This window comes from Coregonus lavaretus, assembly GCF_964263955.1.
Source record: "Coregonus lavaretus genome assembly, chromosome: 13".
Classification (NCBI taxonomy): Eukaryota; Metazoa; Chordata; class Actinopteri; order Salmoniformes; family Salmonidae; genus Coregonus; species Coregonus lavaretus.
Window position 1 is genome coordinate 24,044,553 of NC_140000.1, and position 21,100 is coordinate 24,065,652.

Consider the following 21,100-nt stretch of genomic DNA (forward strand, 5'->3'; position numbering starts at 1 on the left):
TGAGGTGTTACCGCCGTTACACATGACAGCTGTGCTGTAGTTCAATAACCCTCACTGAGAAAATTAAATGAGGGCTTGTGCAAGGTGGCACACATTATAAACAAATGCAGATTCATTCAGCGTTACATTTCTCTAATCTGGCCGTCCATCATCAGTATCACCCCTGCAACCTATAGTAAGTAATCCATTATCTTCATGATATATCAGTCTATCTTTAGGTCACAGAGACCCTTGTTTACGGAGCTGCAGCCTCCATTGATGGGAATGGGTCGCGTGTGTGGAGGTATGGGAGAGACTGGGGAGGTAAGGGGAGATTGTAGTGTGTTCGTCTGGGGGAGTGGGGGTTCTTATCATCCTGGTTGGGGAAGAGAGGGAGGGAGAGAGGGATGGAGATGGAGGAGGAGGAGGGGAAATGGGGGGGGGGGGCTGATAATGCCTGATCTGTACCACGGGGCATTTATTGCTGGGAGAGATGCCGGGTTGGAGGGGGGGGGGGGGGACTGGTGGGAGGGGGCATTGTCTGCTGTGTCCGTGTGTTATAGGATTGAGCTCAAGTTTCTTTTGTGTTGGCATTTTGTTGAGGGATTATGTTCTTTGAGAGAGTTGTGCAAGCAGGCAGACACAGCGTGGAGGCGGAGAGAGCGCTGGGAGAGGGGGGAAAGGACGTCTTTGTTCAGTGCAATGATCATGAACAAGACAGATAGCAGAGTGTGTGTGTGTGTGTGTGTGTGTGTGTGTGTGTGTGTGTGTGTGTGTGTGTGTGTGTGTGTGTGTGTGTGTGTGTGTCTGAGGGAGAGCGAGAGAGAAATAGCAAGACAGGGAGCAATAGAGAGAGAGAGAGAGAGAGAGAGAGAGAGAGAGAGAGAGAGAGAGAGAGAGAGAGAGAGAGAGAGAGAGAGAGAGAGAGAGAGAGAGAGTGAGTGAGCGAGAGAAAGAGCGAGAGAGAGCAAAGCAAAGCAAGATGTCAGGACATGTAACCAGCCATGTAACAATTTTAAATCAATTTGGCTCCTGAGAGGGAGTTGCTCTCCGCAAAGGAATTTCCCAAGAAGCAGTAAAGGACTTTTATTCTATCTAAATAGATATCAATTACATAATCGCTTTTCTCTCCCCTCAGTGCAGACTGCCACGGTGAAGTTAGTCGCCATGTGCAGAGTAATTGAGCTCATACGTTATGTTGTAGGCCTACTATTGGTTGAGCCGTTCTCTTTGCCATTGATCAAATATAGTATAATATTAATGAGAACATATAGATTGGAAATGGCCCCTTTAATTTCTCTAGCATTATCTCCCCTGATTGGCAATCAACCGTTTTCATGTTACTCAATGCCCACCTTAGCCCTCGAAAACAGAAAATAATGTTTATATCCAACTGTTATGTTAGTTTGTCCACCTCTGACAGTGATGTTACTTTTCTCGTTGATCAGATATAACATGATAGTGATGTGCACAGGTGATGTTTTATAAGCTTCAATATAAGAGGCCCCCATCAATCTCCTCAACCTTCAGTTGACTGCTTTCCAGCCAAGTATCTTTAGTAAATTCATCCTAAAACTCCCAGCACCTAGAATGTCCATTCATAATAAAGAAATGCACATTGGTGGAGTTACCTTTTTTGTTAATCCCTCTTGGTTTCCCTTCATATTTCCCAACTTGTTTAAGCACCACATGGTACATTTGCATAGGATAACCAACATATAGCAAATAATTTGCATGCCTGAAAGTATACTTGAGTAACCGTAATTACACGTGACACCAATTACTCTGTTACTTTGTATTAAATTATAATGGAAAATTCCACTAGAGAATTGGAGCCTAATTGCATCTTAATTTGCATAATTTTGCATATTAATCACATCTCAGACGAATAATAAATTTCAGCGGATTTTTTAATTTATGCATAGATACAAAAACGAGTTGAAAAATAATTTGTGATGGGGAAAAATCAGCAACTATTACTTAGAGCATTTGCACTAATTTCTCTCATTACCCTGCACCAAAGTGAAAGAGACATCTTTGCTCAGAATCTTGATCAACCAGCTCTATCTTATTTTTAAGATATAGTTTGGGAAGGAGAAATAAAATAAATATGTTTATCTATTTTCCAGAATCGATTTTGTGCTTTCACTTTGAGCTTGTTCCTGCGGTGACTGTCACTCCGATTTCAATTTTTAAATGTGGATTTTTCTTTTCCCCTTTATCAACACACCTGTGCCGAGGATTGTGCAAGTGGCCACTTGCCAATAGACAGATAATACATGCAAAACCTGTAGTGTACATGGCATAAACGTTATTGTAAGTAAGTTGTGTTAAATACTAAAAGCAGGCTGTTCAGTTGTATAAGTGAAACCGACGTCAGTGTGCTGCTAACCGTATAGCTTCCTCCACTGTCCCTGCCCCATACCGGGCTCAAAGTAGCGATCCTCTGCTCTCAAACACACGTGAGTTCCCTCCTTGACAACATACTAATAAAGGCCACAGGTCTTGAGGAGAGGACGCACATTTAAGCAGGTGAGGACGTACATTGAACACACACTCAGAAGCCCTCATGCATCGTTCAAACATTACAGTTAAGCTTAGGCCAGGGGTTTTCAAACCTCTCCTCGGGGACCACAGCCATTCAATGTATTTTAACTATTCCACAGCTAGTGCACCTGATTCAACTCGTCAACTAATCATTAAGTCCTTGAATAGGTGAATTCGATGAGCTAGTTCAGGGCCACAACAAAAATGTGAAACGTCTGCGGGTCCCCGAGAGTTTTTGGTGGCATGCAAGTATGCTAGGACAATTTGTTGAAGAAGCAAGTTTTTCGATTGTTTATCCGAATCTTTAATAAAGACAGACAGACAGCAGTTATGCGGTTCAACAACAGTGATTTGAAATTCACTGTCAACCTATGGCATTCATGGGTTCATTTGTGGACAACAGTGCCTTTCAGTGGTATGACATGGGAAAGACTTTACTAACAAACAGAGTGCTGATGAGGCAGATAAGTATGGAGGACTAAAAGTGCCACAATTAAATAAATAAATACACCATTAAATAATTACTTAAATGTGTCAATAATTAATTAAAATTAGAATTAAATACATAAATGTGTTATTAAATGTATCATTAATTAATTCAAATACCGATTCATTTTATGTAAAATACATATATAATTATTTCACTATTTACATTTACATTTCATGATCCTGCATTGCAGTGATTCATGAATTACTTAAAACTGTCAAACTGACCCATCAAAGTCAGTGGGCGGGGCTAACGCGAATCTAGTCTGATCCATTGCTTTGGTCTGAAGTAGAGTAGGCCAACCTGGATAGAGACAATGGAGGATCTCCGTGAACTTTCCAGGGAGTTGGTTAGAGACATTTTAAACTTAGCAGAGGATGTAGAAGCAGGACCTGCTGACATTATCCGGAATTGATTTGTCTTGGCTTGATGCAGAGGGTAACCAATCAGGCGTTAGGTTCCGCCTACCAACTTTTGATGGGTCAGTTTGACAGTTTTAAGTAATTCAGGAAGCACTCCAACGCAGGACCAATGTAAATGTAAATGTAAATAGTGAAATTATTATATATGTATTTTACATAAAATGAATCGGTATTTGAATTAATTAATGACACATTTAATAACACATTTATGTATTTAATTCTAATTTTAATTAATTAATGACACATTTAAGTAATTATTTAATGGTGTATTTATTTATTTAATTGTGGCACTTTTAGTCCTCCATAGATAAGGCCTCAGCTTCGTATAACCACAATAGGATGATAATTATTGTCTTAAAGGGCAATTCCACCACGTGTCAACCTTGTTTTCATTATCTCCATCACAATACCAGTGTCTATGAAAATGGCGCATTTCTTTGTTTCAGTTGAAAAATATATAAAGTTAAAAAGTTATACCCGATGACATCATCAAAGGTTAAAACATTTTAAAAACAGTGATTTTCAAACACTATGAGATTTGCAGTGATGTGGGGAGCAATAAAATACATTCCCTCTGGTGAGAAACCCATTGCAGGTTTTGAAAATCACAGTTTTTCTGACTTTGAATCCTACCCTGTGATGTCACAGATAATCATTTTTTTGGGGGGGATATTTCTTCGTACCTTTTTAACAACAGATCATAGAAACATGCTGTTTTCACATATGTAGACACTGGTATGGTGCTGGAGATAATGAATATGAGGTTGAAAAGTGGCGGAATTGCCCTTTAAATTTGTTCCATGGATTTGCATTTAAAATGTGGACATTGCAGTGATATTTCTTTTTTTCTTTCTTTTGTTCTTTCTTTATCTCCTTCTTTATTTAATCCCTTTACGGAAAACCACATGAATTTACGTAAACACGTGAAGTGTTCCAAAAACATGTGATAACATAAAACTACACCCTCTTAGAAAAAAAGGTGCTATCTAGAACCTAAAAGGGTTCTTCCGAAGTCCCCATGGGAGAATCCTTTGTAGAACCCTTTTGGTTCCAAGTAGAACCGTGTTGGGTTCCTTGTAGACCAAAAAGTACCTGGACCAAAAACTGTCCTTTGGGGACAGCCAAAGAACCCTTTTGGAACCCTTTTTTCTAAGAGTGCAAATGTGAAAACGTGATCACATGTGAAGTGTTAAAAAAAACATGTTTTCACGTGAAATTTCATGAGAAATCATGTGATTTTTCACATGTGAAATAATTTGGTTTTTCTGTAAGGGTCTATTCAAACTACCCATTTAGGCCTACAGGGAGTTGGAGGCATATAAATACAGTACCAGTCAAAAGTTTGGACACACCTACTCATTCCAGGGTTTTCTTTATTTTTACTATTTTCTACATTGTAGAATAATAGTGAAGACATCAAAACTATGAAATAACACATATGGAATCATGTAGTAATCAAAAAAAGCCTCTAAGGTACAGGGATGAGAAACCGGGTGGTAGCTGGCTAGTGACAGTGACTAAGCTCAGGGCAGGGTGGAGGCCAGCTAGTGATGGCTATTTAAAAGTCTGATGGCCTTGAGATAGAAGCTGTTTTTCAGTCTCTCGGTCCCAGCTTTGATACACCTGTACTGACCTCGCCTTCTGGATGAAAGCGGGGTAAACAGGCTTTGGCTCGGGTGGCTGAGGTCCTTGATGATCTTTTTGGCCTTCCTTTGACACCGGGTGCTGTAGATGTCCTGGAGGGCAGGCAGTGTGCTCCCAGTGATGCGTTGGGCTGACCAGTGTAGTTGCCGTACCAGGCGGTGATACAGCTTGACAGGATGACAGGATGCTCTTCATGGTGCATCTGTAAAAGTTTGTGAGGGTCTTAGGGGCCAAGCCAAATTTCTTCAGCCTCCTGAGGTTGAAGAGGCGCTGTTGCGCCTTCTTTACCACACTGTCTGTGTGGGTGGACCATTTCAGATTGTCAGTGATGTGTACGCAGAGGAACTTTTCACCTTCTCCACTGCGGTCCCGTCGATGTGGATAGGGGCGTGCTTCCTCTGCTGTTTCCTGAAGTCCACGATCAGCTCCTTCGTTTTCTTGATGTTGAGGGAGAGGTTATTTTCCTGGCACCACTCCGCCAGGGCCCTCACCTCCTCCCTGTAGGCTGTCTCGTCGTTGTTAGTAATCAGGCCTACCACTGTTGTGTCGTCTGCAAACTTAATGATTGAGTTGGAGGTGTTCGTGGCCACGCAGTCATGGGTAAGAGAAAGCGAGAGAGAGAGAGAGAGAGAGAGAGAGAGAGAGAGAGAGAGAGAGAGAGAGAGAGAGAGAGAGAGAGAGAGAGAGAGAGAGAGAGAGAGAGAGAGAGAGAGAGAGAGAGAGAGAGAGAGAGAAACACTGAAATGGTTGAGTAAACATACAACTGTGTTCAAATAGCTTTGTTTTCAGATGGATTTTTGTGCACAGGTGCACAAAATCATTGTCTCAAAAGCTTAAATTTGATCAGTAGACCAAAACATCATTAAATTCCCGCTGTTCTTGGTGATTACAGGTCACAAGCATTTGTGTTTGTTTGATATTTCTATTTCCTTTTGGTATTCAGACGAATTAATCTGATAATATATTCTAGTTTGAGATAATATTACCACGCATGAAAACAAGCGGAAAGACGCCTGCGCGCGTCCACACCCCTTTAAGTTCTGTAACTAATTTTATTGCTAAATAATTGGTAGCGCAGCACTTGATTATTGAAATTGCGTTCAGATATGGAAACCTTTCTGAGAGTATTATAGTAATTATCCATGTCAGTTTAAAATGCTTTTACATCTGTGGGTTGAATGGAGCAGAATAATCAAATCTATTGCTGCTCTGATTCCACACGATTGCCAAACTATTTATATATGAGAATGACGCCTTCTTCATGTGCAGGCAACAGTTTGCAATTTAATTGTAGTTACTAAAGCCATAATCTGTTTTGCCACTTTTGTCCGCAACTTTTTCAATAAAACATCCCCATTAACAGGCCAGCAAATACAATAAATAAAAAGAAAGAAAGAAAGGTGACAGGGTAGGAACCATAGCTTTGGTCAGTGTTTCCCCTGGGACTATAATGAGTGGTGAACATATAAAATAGTATAAAAACACTCCTTGTATACCTGTCCCCCCCACCCTTCCCCATTAATCTAAGATTATTGACTTTATTATCATCTATTATCTAATTTCTTAACTTTTAACCTAATAAAGTTTGTTTTAAATAAAATCATGTTGGGATATCGCATTAGTTGAATGCATACAGGCAAACTACATGACCCAAGAGCACCTTTAAAATCACAAATAAAATCCACATTTAAGCAGAGAATGCCTTGATCTAACCACACCCTCCCTCCTTGATCCTTGCCTGCCTCACATCTTCCTCCCATCCAAGAGAACAATATGGACAGAAAAGAGCAGAAGCTCTGAGCTGTCCCATCAGGCCCAGTTAGTCTTAGTCTGTCTTAGTCTCTTAGTGTCCAGATGAGAGCTTTTGTGTCGAAGGTACTGTGTGGAGTCATTAGGCTACTGTAGGCCCTATTTGTCTACAGTGGATTTGTGTGATAGCAACCATCTTCTGACCATGCTGTTTTAAAGAAGTATTTGGGTTTTGGTCGAGAGTTTTCTGAGAAGGTATGCTTGTTTTCTTTACATACATATATATACACACTACCAGTCAAAGGTTTGGACACACTTACTCATTCAAGGGTTTTTCTTTATTTTTCCATTTTTTTCCATTGTAGAATAATAGTGAAGACATTAAAACTATGAAACAACACATATGGAATCATGTAGTAACCAAAAAAGTGTTAAACAAATTTAGATTCTTCAAATAGCCACCCTTTGCCTTGATGACAGCTTTGCACACTCTTGGCATTCTCTCAACCAGCTTCATGAGGTAGTCACCTGGAATGCATTTCAATTAACAGGTGTGCCTTCTTAAAAGTTAATTTGTGGAATTTCTTTCCTTCTTAATGCGTTTGAGCCAATGAGTTGTGTTGTGACAAGGTAGGGGGGGGGGGTATACAGAGTATAGCCCTATTTGGTAAAAGACCAAGTCCATATTATGGCAAGAACAGCTCAAATAAGCAAAGAGAAACGACAGTCCATCATTACTTTGAGACATGAAGGTCAGTCAATACGGACAATTTCAAGAACTTTTAAGGTTTCTTCAAGTGCAGTCGCAAAAACCACCAAGCGCTATGATGAAACTGGCTCTCATGAGGACTGCCACAGGAAGGGAAGACCCAGAGTTACCTCTGCTGCAGAGGATAAGTTCATTAGAGTTGCCAGCCTCAGAAATTGCAGCACAAATAAATGCTTCAGAGTTCAAGTAACAGACACATCTCAACATCAACTGTTTAGAAGAGACTGTGTGAATCAGGCCTTCATGGTCGAATTCCTGCAAAGAAACCACTACGAAAGGACACCAATAAGAAGAAGAGACTTGCTTGGGCCAAGAAACACAAGCAATGGACATTAGACCGGTGGAAACTTGTCCTTTGGTCTTCAGTCCAAATTTGAGATTTTTGGTTCCAATCGCCGTGTCTTTGTGAGAAGTGGTGTGGGTGAACAGATTATTTCCGCATGTGTATTTCCCACCGTAAAGCATGGAGGAGGAGGTGTTATGGTGTGGGGGTGCTTTGCTGGTGACACTGTCTGTGATTTATTTAGAATTCAAGGTACACTTAACCAGCATGGCTACCACAGCATTCTGCAGCGATACGCCATCCCTTCTGGTTTGGGCTTAGTGGGACTATTTGTTTTTCAACAGGACAATGACCCAACACACCTCCAGGCTATGTAAGGGCTATTTTACCAAGAAGGAGAGTGATGGAGTGCTGCATCAGATGACCTGGCCTCCACAATCCCCCGACCTCAACCCAATTGAGATGGTTTGGGATGAGTCGGACTGCAGAGTGAAGGAAAAAGCAGCCAACAAGTGCTCAGCATATGTGGGAACTCCTTCAATACTGTTGGAAAAGCATTCCAGTTGAAGCTGGTTGAGAGAATGCCAAGAGTGTGCAAAGCTGTCATCAAGGCAAAGAGTGGTTACTACATAATTCCATATGTGTTATTTCATAGTTTTGATATCTTCACTATTATTCTACAATGTAGAAAATAGTAAAAATAAAGAAAAACACTTGAATGAGTAGGTGTGTCCAAACTTTTGCCTGATACTGTATATATACACTACCAGTCAAAAGTTTGGACACACCTACTCATTCAAGGGTTTTTCTTTATTTTAACAAAAAATACTGTATTTTAAGCTGTTTGAAGCCGGTGTACAAAAACGAAAGTAAAAGATGCAAAAACGAAACTTAACATTGGGAAGAATAGAAATAACACACAGCACATATAATTGCTTTCAATGAGAATGACAGATCTATAACTCCCAATTCTATGTGAATTGGGTTGGTCACCCAAAAAGTTACATATTGCAGCTTTAAAGGCATGGTGCTGGAATGCAAGGTTTTAGCAATAAGACCTTACCTAACTTCTGCAATTCAAGGTTCAATGGGGAATCTTATTTTACGCATAGAAACGTGCATATTTTCCCCCGCCAATTTTAATTGTGAAACGAGCCAGGTACAAGACTGAATTGTAGACATTTAGTTCCCTCTACTGGATATTGTAGGTACAGTCAATGTTGTGTATTTCACCAGAAGGATTATGGGTACCGCATTGGATAGTTTCATAAGGTTGCTGGAAGAATCACACAGAAGAATGCATCTTGCTCTCTATCAAAATCCAGAATGAAAATTGTACTATAGCGTTTTGCTTTCGCAGGTGCGTTGGCATGATGCAGCGGTTTACATATATCGCCACGTGCCGTGAGCTCGGCGGGTTGGCAAAGCACTCATACATATCATCGCTGACCTGCCCTTGGAATAGGACCTATTCCATAATGCCACAACAGCCCCTATGCCGTTCATTGACGTCTATCTATACGTGCACCGCGGGTCCGCTTGGAGAACCGACCACACTATGCAGCTTGCATAACTTGCGGCGACAAAGTGGGGTTTTCGCCCATCAGAAATACAGACACTACTGCACAGAGAGCGAGAATGAACGGAAGCGCACTGGCGGCCATGGTCATCATGGCATCACAGTGGTTGGCATCCCTGACCCACTCACGTGGATCCGGAATAAAGTCCACATCTACCTGATAGAACTCTATTTTCAATTGGGCGTTAACAGTGTGGAATTTGACAATGGAGACAAGCAGGTATGGTTTCTCAGGTGTTATATTTAGGCTTCCCTTGTGTACATAATTACATCACTTAATTGATAAGGGTTATGTCAGCTTTATGATAAGGTCATAACTCACTGTATTCATCATACATGTTTGGGATACTAGAAACTACACATTGGCACATGTGAACTAGACACTTGACTGACCTGGTCTTTGGAATAGGCAGTGGTTCATGTCTCCACCATGATGTCCAATGGCAACTTTGAGGAGCTGAGAGGGGTGGTATCAACTGTGGTAGCCTACTCATACCATTTCCAAAGTAAAGACAAAGTGTGGTGACCTGTTTTAGATTCCTTGATCAGTTTTCTGAAGAATCAATGGCCCATGTTATAGCCATGTCCCATAAGCTGTGTCTTATCTGGTTTCATTTCAGATGGTGGTCTATGTGCAACAGAGGTGCAAGTCTCTCAGAAACCCAAAGAAGACATCTAGCTATCTCATTGGACGATATTATATTTATTCTGCCAGAGGAAGTGTCCATAGTTTTTGATACAAATGGTATTGCTGTGTGTGTGTGTATGTGTGTGCGCGCGCGTGTGATGCATAAATGTGTCCTACTTCACTGTTTCTGTATATTTTTATTTTGTTAACTCTCTGTTTTGCTGCTTCCTCTGTTATTCTCAGGTAGGAAGTTTTGCTTAATTGTGATGAGGTTCTGGCATATGTCCACTGCTGATGTTCCTGAGGACCCGGAGAGCACCAAGATCTTCAAGATGGCCGCCACTGAAGAAGACGGCCCACAGAAGAAGATAGTGACAGCTGTCAATGAGTAAGCATTGCATCAAGTCCAAGACTAATCAATATTCATTTCATGCATCCAAATGTTTGGATTATAATTATTAAGTCTCCCTCAATTTTACTTAAATATGTTTAAATATGAATTAAATACTTAATCGTGCTGTGTCTCTACCAATTCTTAATCTCTTAATGGATCTCGATGGACAAGCCAAGAGGTTTGATGTGCGAGAGTTTGTCAATGTTTTCTTTGCTTTCTCCATGTAAGTTGAACCCACAATAAGAAATGCAAACATTTAACCAGAGACTTAATTTTCTGCATCTCATAGAGAAAGTATGGAAACATACAAACCTCTACGTGAGGTAGTTAGTTATATTGTGTATAAAGACAGCACATTGTAGTTGCTCCCGCTGCTTTCATATGTTTTGTATTACGTTTCTTATGGTATTGTAGTGTGTTATGACAGCTATGTTGACAGTGTAATACATGTGTTATAACATTTCCTAAGTGCTATAGAAATTACAGCTATGGATAACATTTTATATTTACGTCATTTAGCAGACGCTCTTATCCAGAGCGACTTACATTAGTGAGTGCATACATTTTCATATTTGTTCTTACTGGTCCCCCGTGGGAATCGAACCCACAACCCTGGCATTGCAAGTGCCATGCTCTACCAACTGAGCCACACGGGACCAATTGAAGAGAAAGCGTAAGTGATTTGGTCTGAATCACTTACGCGATTTGCTCCAGGCACAATGACAGGAATTAAATCCACTTCCGATCCATGGAGCAGGATCAAGCTTCTTCTCCCATTCCTGATCAGAAATCCCGTTAGGAATTGGACCACACGGTTTGGTTGTCATACCTAATACCCACCTATCTAGTTGGCCAGAATCTCACTCTCATTGTTTCAGGTCTTAAACTCTTTTCTAAAAGCCTGTCATACTTCATATGTTTTCCCTTTCATTGCAGATATACAGTTTGGCAGGATAAGAGAGCTCTGTTAAGATGCTTCACCTTATTTTCAAGGTGATCCTGGGAAGATTAGTTTGTTTTTTTGTCAGCATTGGTTTAAATGGTCTTCCCTCAGCCGTTTGGAAACAACTTTTCTCATCTTCAAAAGTATACTCCATAAAATATATTTTTCATCACACTCTTTCTCTTTCTCTCTCGCTCTCTCGCTCTCTCTCTCTCTCTCTCTCTCTCATTCACTCTACTTCTCTTGTCGCTTTGCAAAGGTGCTAAAACACCAGAGAAAAATCTAAAGCAATTCCTATTAGATCTAATTCTAATGTTTCTCTCTCTCTCTCTCTCTCTCTCTCTCTCTCTCTCTCTCTCTCTCTCTCTCTCTCTCTCTCTCTCTCTCTCTCTCTCTCTCTCTCTCTCTCTCTCCCTCCCTCTCTCCCTCTCTCCCTCTATCTCTCCTCTCAGATTCCACCGGGAGCTGACCAGGGGAGCTGAACCTGAATGGACAGTCACTAACATCTGGCACTGGCACTGGAAACAGATAGGGTGATTGGACAAGACTCAGGAACACCTCTGTTACCAGGATACAGCATCAGACCAAGCATACACAGCACAGTTTACCTAATTCAGTTCTGACAACATTCAACTCAACAAAACGTTATTAACCAACAGGACTTCAATCAGCAGGACCATTGTACTCAACTGAGCGCACCCAAACCCAAAGTCAACAGAAGAGTCACCTTGAGAACTAGCTGCTTTTTAGGGTGGACCGGATGGAACCAGATCCCTACACACTTAAATGCAGATGTATTATTGCTCCTTAAGTTGTCCAAATCTTAAGTTTGTTGGGAACAATAGACTTTCTATGAACCTCCTCAGCATGAACAATGAGAGCCTACAATATCCTCTTCTGTTACAGTTTATCCCAGAACAAAATAAACTGCTTCATGGTGATACTGTATGAGAACTTTGTCTCTTTGAAACAGCATCATCACAGGTTGAACTGTTGTTCTGTATTGTTCAGAAATAACTTAGTTGTCTGATTATTCAGAAGTAAAATTGATACCACATAGCATCTATAAAGGTAGGACACAATTAATAAACACAACAATCCTCAGCAGAAGGGGTCGTTAGTGTTACACAAATCACAATATGAATTAGTGTTCATTGAAAGCTGTTGGATAATAACTGGCAAGTCACCTTGTCCTCGTATAGCTGTTTATATGATATACATTTGACATGAGTGACCTCGGTTTAGTGTGGGAAAAAACAAGGATAGGAGAGTATACACATACCGGTCCCACTTTAAAGGAAGTACAACCTGTAAAGGCTTTATATAGCATACATAAAGGCATCATAAGCACTACATAAATGCTTCACAAATAATCTATAAGCGTATGTCATACTCTATAAATGTTGTAAAAACATACAAAGTGTGTTTTGTCACATTTGGCAATTCATGCTACAGTGGTAATGGTTATGTCACCCTTTCTACATCATGTATAGAGTATGACAGATGCTTAGATGATTTGTGAAGCGTTTATGTAGTGCTTATGAAGCCTTTATGTATGTTATATAAAGCCTTTATAAGTTGTACTTTGTTTCAAGTGGGACCCAAATAGCTTGCATTATGATTAAATATCTCAAAGGAATCAGATGTTGGTGTACTGTAATGTATTATGCCAGTGCCAAAATCAAACATCCTCATACTACACTGACAGGCTGTTGAACACCGTGTGTCGTCCAATTCTGTCAACTCTTAAATCACACTATTAATGATGCATCAAAAAGAGAGACAATTCCTTCATTAGTAAGCATTCATTCATGCATAATGAAATATGGTTGGGATTATAATTTCCAGGCTTGGTAATATGGGCAGGTGCGTGGGGGGTTCTGGTTAGAGACGCTTCCTGGTTATTCCTAATGTGATTATGAGTGTGGATAGCTTTACTTATGTTAAAATGCTAGTGAATATGTTTATAGCATATTAGCCAATTCACCACGCCAGTGTGTCAGATTGTTAAATGGCAATTTACAGTAATGGAATAATTTAAGTGATAAAACACAGACAAAAAGCTAATGTGTTGTGTTTATTAATATGTTATATTGCTGTGTTGTTGGGTTTTGACATGGATTAGTGTATGCACACCGTAGCTTTTATTAATCTGGTTATTCAAGTTGATATTGTTATCCAAACAATTACTTCAATATGCCTTCAGTACAGTAGGTGGGTGTTTGTGCCCGCCTGCATGTGTGTATGTGCGCACGCCTGTGTGTTTGTGTATCTAAGGCTGTGGCCACATATTTAATTATGATTGACAAAATGACATGATAACACTGACTAATAGAACCATAGAGTAAATATGTGTGTAAATCTAATCAAACAGTGTGACAGAATAAACAGGACTTCAAATGATAAGACTCTGATGGCATAATGGTACTCATAATTCTCAATATTTACTTAGGTTTCAGGAGTAGAAACTGTTTATTATCACATGCAGGAAGAGTAAGCATTCCTTATTCTAGCAACAGCTTATTGCTCTCAACATAAGAAAACACATTACAGTCAACAATCAAAAATAATGATAATGACAGTTAATATAACAATAGTTAGTCTCAAAGAAAAAAAAGAAGTATAACACTTGTGTTGTAAATGTAATACTTGAAGTACATTCTTTCACGGAATAGATACTGAGGAGGTAAAAGATACTGTTCAGATTGAATTAGCTTGAATTTCCTTTAGAACGTCCCGGAAAATCTCCACACACACGTCCCCAGTGGGGTGTCTCATGGATGCCAGCTTCCACGCCTCCTCAAATGTCTCCTTGGAAATACTCACGCCCACATTTCGGAATATTTCAGCGATCTGAAAAGGAAATGGAGGCGGAAATAAGAATCAGAAGATCTCTTTGACAAATGATTTGTTTATGCTCCGTCCTATTTCAATAACATTTTGTGTCAATCACTTCTCCAATGGCAGAATTGTTCATACCAATTATATTTTTGAAACAACGTTTTTCCTACATTTTGAATGTTGTAACAAAATCCCACAAACCCTCCACATGGTACTGTATGTCCCAGTGCTATTCTATAAAATCTACTAGACCATATCTTTCTTTCTCTCCCTTGATTCTTCAGTGGGTTCATTGGTATTCTGTACCTCCTCTTTGGTGCGGGGGCAGAAGAAGTGCTCCTTGTGGACTCCCCTTAGGGAGTGCAGCGTGGGATACAGGAGGTCAAAGGCCGTGGTCTGGTCACCGTAGTTAGTGCTGTCGCTGACGCGCTTGATCCGCGGGGCCGCCAGGTCGGTGCGCACTGTGGGGGTCCCGTACATACGATAGTCTACGTGCAAAGATGTGATAATTATACAGTGAGAATGTGATTCACACAATGTAGAGAAGCAGGGGGAAAAGGACAACCAGTCCATTGTAATGCAAAGATACAAATGTTACAAGTGTTCCTGAATCTCTGAGGATTTTCCCTCCCTGAATTTTTTTTGAGAAGTGTGGGAATTATATCAAATTCTTCATGCATCTTTCACCTAAATATCTATTTAGTCTGAGGTAAACCTGGGCAGTGAAGTGTTACAAGACAACACAACCACAACTGACTGGTTGTAGGGAGACCACCGACGACAGCCCGGATGAGAGAGGAGGAGGTGACGAAGCGGTCCTGGACGGTCCTGGGTCTGCTGAGGGTCTTGGGGGTCTTCAGCATGCTGCCCACTTCTGCAGGCTCCAGGTCCTCCGGTCTGGCCAAAGCCTCCAAGGCTGCAGGTCTCACAGGGAGAGCCTCTCTCTGCATGTTATCTGGGGCTGTGCTGGTCTTACGCTCTGAGTTAGAGTTGTCAATCAAAAGGGAATAGAATTACCGCCAGTCCACCAATCACAGAACGTTGACTTGAATGGGAATGTGCATTCTAGTAATTATATTTCTATGCTTAGACACTAACTAACCACTAGTCAGAATGCACTGCTCCACTTTACTGATGGGCATTTTGTCCTTCCAGTTGAGGAAGTTGGCGAACTCCAGAAAGTTGATGAGTCCGTCTTTGTCCACGTCACAGTACTCCATCAAGTCATCCAGCACCGGCCCACTCAGGTCCAGGTTAAACTGACGACACACGTCCTGCAGGTCCTCCCTGTCGATCACACCCTGACCCTTCTGTGGAGTCACACACACACACACACGTACGAACGCATGCACGTAGTACGCACACAGACAGACAGTCTATCTCAAACTAACAAAATATTATCAAAGATGGTACAGTATGAAGATATCTAGAAACTGCTTCTCCAATTGAAATCCCAGATCACGCTTGTAGGCAATGTCATGGCGACGTTGGTTCGCTAAGCTCATCGGGTCTAACGGTAGTCTCGCACCGAACTGCGCATGTGCAGGCAGTCAAATCAAAGGCACCCCTTCGATATAAAGTTGTTTTTGATGAAAATGAAAACATGTCAGTTTGTCACTTTCACAAGGTTGGAGTAATAACATGTTCAGCTACTTCAGACATTGGCTTGAATCTAGGTTGTGCCTTTAGATTTCAAGAACATTAACAACTAAGGAATACTTTTTCACTTCTCCCATTGACTTCCCAGACCCCAAATTAATGTCTGGTCTGTCGAGTCTGCTTCGCAAAGCTTTCCCGGAAGCATTGTGAAGTTGGTCCTGTGGTTTAGAAATTCTGTGATATTATAAAGTTAATACAGTAGAACTGTATATACAGTGCATTCGGAAAGTATTCAGACCCCTTGACCTTTTCCACATTTTGTTACGTTACAGCCTTATTCTAAAATGGATTCAATAGTTTTTCCCCCCACTCATCAATCTACACACAATACCTCATAATGACAAAGCAAAAACAGGCTTAGAAATTTTTGCAAATGTATTAAAAAAAAAAAAACGGAAATATCACATTTAAATAATTAGTCTTCTTGGGTATGACGCTACAAGCTTGGCACACCTGTATTTGTGGAGTTTCTCCCATTATTCTCTGCAGATCCTCTCAAGCTCTGTCAGGTTGGATGGGGAGCGTCGCTGCACAGCTATTTTCAGGTCTCTCCAGAGATGTTCGATCTGGTTCAAGTCCGGGCTCTGGCTGGGCCAATCAAGGACATTCAGAGACTTGTCCCGAAACCACTCCTGCATTGTCTTGGTGGAGGCCACTGTATTCCTGGGGACCTTCAATGCTGCAGAGATTTTTTGGTAGCCTTCCCCAGATCTGTGCCTCGACACCATCCTGTCTCGGAGCTCTATGGACAATTCTTTCGACCTCATGGCTTGGTTTTCGCTCTGACATGCACTGTCAACTGTGGGACCTTATATAGACAGGTGTGTGCCTTTCCAAATCATGTCCAATCAATTGAATTTACCACAGGTGGATTCCAATCAAGTTGTAGAAACATCTCAAAGATGATCAATGGAAACAGGATGCACCTGACCGCAATTTTGAGTCTCATAGCAAAAGGTCTGAATACTTATGTAAATAAGGTATTTCTGTTTTGTATTTGTAGTAATTGCGCAAAAAAATTCTAAAAAACAGTTTTTGCTTTGTCATTATGGGGTATTGTGTGTAGATTGATGATGATTTTTATTTATTTAATCCATTTTAGAATAAGACTGTAACATAACAAAATGTGGAAAAATCAAAGGGGTCTGAATACTTTCCGAATGCACTCTATGTTACCTTGTCGTAGTGCCTGAAGGCCTGCAGCAGGGAGTTAAAGTGGTGGAAGTTGACCTTCTTGAGGTGCTGGCGTACAGCACTGACCAGGGTGCGCTGTCTGTCTGTGCCTCTCTGGTACTCTGCTGGAGGGGTGGAGTGGAGAAGGTCACCCGCGCCTGTGGAGAAAGTCAAACCAAATTATTCATCTTCAAACAATAACAGGAGGCTTACATTTTGGTCACCCCTCTAGACTACATTATAGCTGAAAAGAGGAAGAGAACAAAAAAAATGTATACTGAGTATATTGACCCATTTTTACCCATTTCATACTGGCATTGTAATAGAAAACGTAATATGTGTCCTTTTATTAATTTAAAATGTACTCACCAAAGTCATCTGGCCGCATCAAGATTCCAAATGTATGACTTGCTGGCACTTTCAATGTGTCTGCTATGCTGCAAAAGGCCGGGAACTGAGGAATTAAAGCTACTGTAGCAGCTGGGCATGAGTTGTGCAATATACAGGTCTGGAACATATGCTGAACAGGCATTTAACTAGATCTGCATTAAAGAGTTAATGTGATAGACTTACGGGTCATGCACTTTGCCAACCTGTGGCTGTGTCCTTTCCCTGAAGTCATCACATCTCTGAGAAACAAACTTAGCACTGTTATGCCTATGGGAAAAATAGCAGTACACAAATCAACATTTGATGTCATGACTATTGGCTATGCATTGTGTGACACTGAATGGTGATGAGCGATGAGAAGTCAAATGTTTTGAATAAACATCAGGTAGGATGAGTGCTTACTTCTGAGTATCACACAACCAGTGGAGAGATTTGGAGACACTGCGTCCATCGTTGTGGTGGGGAGTAGGTATTCCGAACCTGCCGTCCTTTCCATAACGGCTCCACTTGTATTTCCTATCAACATGTTCACCTAGGACACAACACAGTTATGATGGCTTAACCCAGTCTAAAATCATACAGATAAATATCGACAAGTGTGATTAACCACTGGCAATGGTGTTTCTTCAGAAATGTGTCTGAAAATGATGGATGTTAAATCAATGTGTAAAACAACATATTGAATAGCATATAAATTACTTCAAAGCCTAAATGAAGTCCCCATTTGAACACTGTCAGAACCAAAGAGAGACAAATGTCCACCCTACTCACTGACAAAGTAGGCATTGTGGGAGTGGATATAAGACTGGTGTCCCTCCTGAGCTTCTGTCTCCACCTGCTCCGCGCTTTTAGGTGGGTTGATAATCACACCTGCAGCTGCACCTGGATCATAAGGAACACACTTGTACATGAAGGCTTGTGGATATGTCTTTCAGTCATAATATGAAAGTTCATGGTGACACAATGTAGCTTCTAGGGACATTCTTTATTGTCTGACTCACTTTTGGGTGATTTCACACCAAATGTGGCTTTGCCAATGTCGAGCCAATTTGGAAGACCAGGGCTCTGATCATGTGACCTGCCCAGCGGGGCTTTTTGATTGGTGGAATACCCAGCTTCACGGAGCTGATGTAACCTCTGTTGATAGATGGTCTTAGGTGGTGGGTTGATCAATAATCCACCCTGTAGGAAATACAGAAACAAATGCGACCATATCAACTCCATGAATTAATGTGTTGATGATCTCTACCATGTTAAATGTACAGTGCATTCGGAAAGTATTCAAACTCCTTGACTTTTTCCACATTTTGTTACGTTACAGCCTTATTCTAAAATGGATGAAATTGTTTTTTTCCCTCATCAAACTACACACAATACTTGGTGGTTTCAAACTTCTTCAATTTAAGAATGATGGAGGCCACTGTGTTCCTGGGGACCTTCAATGCTGTAGATCTGTTTTGGTACCCTTCCCGAGATCTGTGCCTCGACACAATCCTGTCTCGGAGCTCTACGGACAATTATTTCGACCTCATGGGACCTTTTATAGACAGGTGTGTGCCTTTCCAAATCATGTGCAATCAATTGAATTTACCATAGGTGGACTCCAATCAAGTTGTAGAAACATCTCAAGGATGATCAATGGAAACAAGATGCACCTGAGCTCAATTTCTAGTCTCATAGCAAAGGGTCTGAATACTTATGTAAATAAGGTATTTCTGTTTTCTATTTTTTATAAATTTGCAAACATTTCTAAAAACCTGTTTTCACTTTGTCATTATGGGGTATTGTGTGTAGATTGATGAGCATTAAAAAAAATCTATTTCAGAATAAGGCTGTAACGTAACAAAATGTGGAAAAAGTCAATGTGTCTGAATACTTTCCGAATACAGTATCTACAGATGTAGGATCTTAATTTTAGCCAGTTTGATACAGCAGGAAAACAATCCTGCAGCAACAGGAAATGTGAATTATTATGTGGATTATAATTAATGGACATTTTCTGTAGCGGTTGATACATTTTTTGTTAGGGCAAATCAAGTCTGGAAATAAAAACTTTAGAAGCCTTTTTAAAATCATGAATACACTACAAGTTTGCATTTCCTGTTATGCAGGAAAATTCTCAGCAACAAAATAGTAATCAAATTAAGATCCTACATCTGTAAAATGAATACCTGAGTCTACTTTAGCTTAACACTCACTATACATGTCTCTGTTTATTTAGGCCTCTACTCACAGAAATAGAAGCTTGGCTACGGACTCCATGAACTAGAGTACTGGCAATATCAGGGTCGTTGGCTTTCCCATGGAATACTCGGATAGCCCCTGCACCTGGGCGTGTTGTGTTGAGAAACTTCCTCACTACTGGTGGGGTTTGGGGCTTTAAAAGGAAGGTCTGAGACAGTGAATATAAACACATACAAACAGACACAAGCACGCAATCCCCCCTCCCCACACACAAAGGACTGCACTGTATATACCAGGCACATCAGATCCTATTGTAGATTGCCATTCAGGACAGTTTGGTAGTGATGTAAACTCAGTCAGTGTGTTGATCTAGCTATATCGTATTGATGTTTATTATTTGGCAGCATGATCTCGACTTACCTTGGGTGATATTTCTTGTAAGCAAGTCTTAGCTCTGTCACCTACAGGAATAAGTTTCCCAGCCTAGACATGGGGATATCAGAGACATCTACAGTATGGTGACATGCATTTACAGTAGACCACATCATATACGCACATCTTACAAGATAAAATAGTTATGAATCAGTCAAACGCAAAGAAATAGCTAGGCTACCAAGCCTTTTTGCTTGTTGTTATGTTACCCTTCGAATATTCGGGAATCTTTCGGTGTATTTCCAGGTGTTGGTTGCATTCCTTTCTATCAAATTCATCTCGTTAGCATATCAACAAGTTGCTATAAAAATAAGTAGCCTACCCAACAAAATATTACAAACATACACACGGGTTTACATGCCTAGTTGTTAGCTACCATGTTTCATTCTGAAGAGAGAAGCTTAAACTGGCTACTTTGCTGGCTACTTTGTATCAAATTCCAGGATATTCTGATAGAATGTTTATCTTGAGTCACATAGCAACCGCAGCTAGGAAACCGAGGTCTGATCTGATTGGCGCTATAATTATAGGCTTACTGTACATGTGTTCTACAATAAAAACAACAAAATTCGACCTTGTTATAATTACTATGGCAAAAAAATGGCTCCAGCTCAAAGAGGTCAATCGAACTCGCGTGGGGGAAAGGGCGGTGAGGGAAAGATCCCGAATCTACTCATTGCCTCCCAGCAAAATTAGCCTACATTTAGGCTATTTTTTTATGTGTATTTCACACTATGTTGAGGTAAAAATCAGACTATATAATGCTTGAATGGATGTCAACCCCAACACATTTTCATGTCATTTTCACCAATCAACTGCATTACAGTTAAAAACGTCTTTGACTATCACCACCGATTTCTGTATGCTAGCTATGCTAACCAGTTTATATGAATGGGAGTTAGCATTTAGCAGTCACTTCTAAACCTGAACAGGGACAACTTCTAAATGTTCGGACTTAAGTAACCACATTGTGGGCCTTTTACAATACATAAATCAT

At 40.6% G+C, this 21,100-nt stretch overlaps 1 protein-coding gene and 1 pseudogene across 2 annotated transcripts; one reads left to right on the plus strand and one right to left on the minus strand.

Annotated features, from left to right (window-relative positions):
- Nucleotides 1-9,250: 9,250 nt before the first annotated feature.
- On the plus strand, nt 9,251-11,961 carry LOC311139604 (m-AAA protease-interacting protein 1, mitochondrial-like; annotated as a pseudogene). Its single transcript has 5 exons — nt 9,251-9,679; nt 9,869-9,940; nt 10,080-10,204; nt 10,331-10,475; nt 11,877-11,961. The product of its transcript is annotated as a m-AAA protease-interacting protein 1, mitochondrial-like (transcript).
- A 2,163-nt stretch (nt 11,962-14,124) lies between these two features.
- On the minus strand, nt 14,125-20,381 carry efhb (EF-hand domain family, member B; the record flags this gene model as incomplete). The annotated part of the gene is made up of 13 exons (XM_084174968.1): nt 14,125-14,277; nt 14,572-14,753; nt 15,023-15,244; nt 15,368-15,575; nt 17,101-17,255; nt 17,467-17,534; nt 17,671-17,754; nt 17,890-18,019; nt 18,259-18,369; nt 18,489-18,669; nt 19,721-19,864; nt 20,092-20,154; nt 20,313-20,381. 13 exons carry the CDS (start codon nt 20,379-20,381, stop codon nt 14,125-14,127), a joined length of 1,770 nt encoding a protein of 589 aa, XP_084031094.1.
- Between the last annotated feature and the right edge of the window lie 719 nt (nt 20,382-21,100).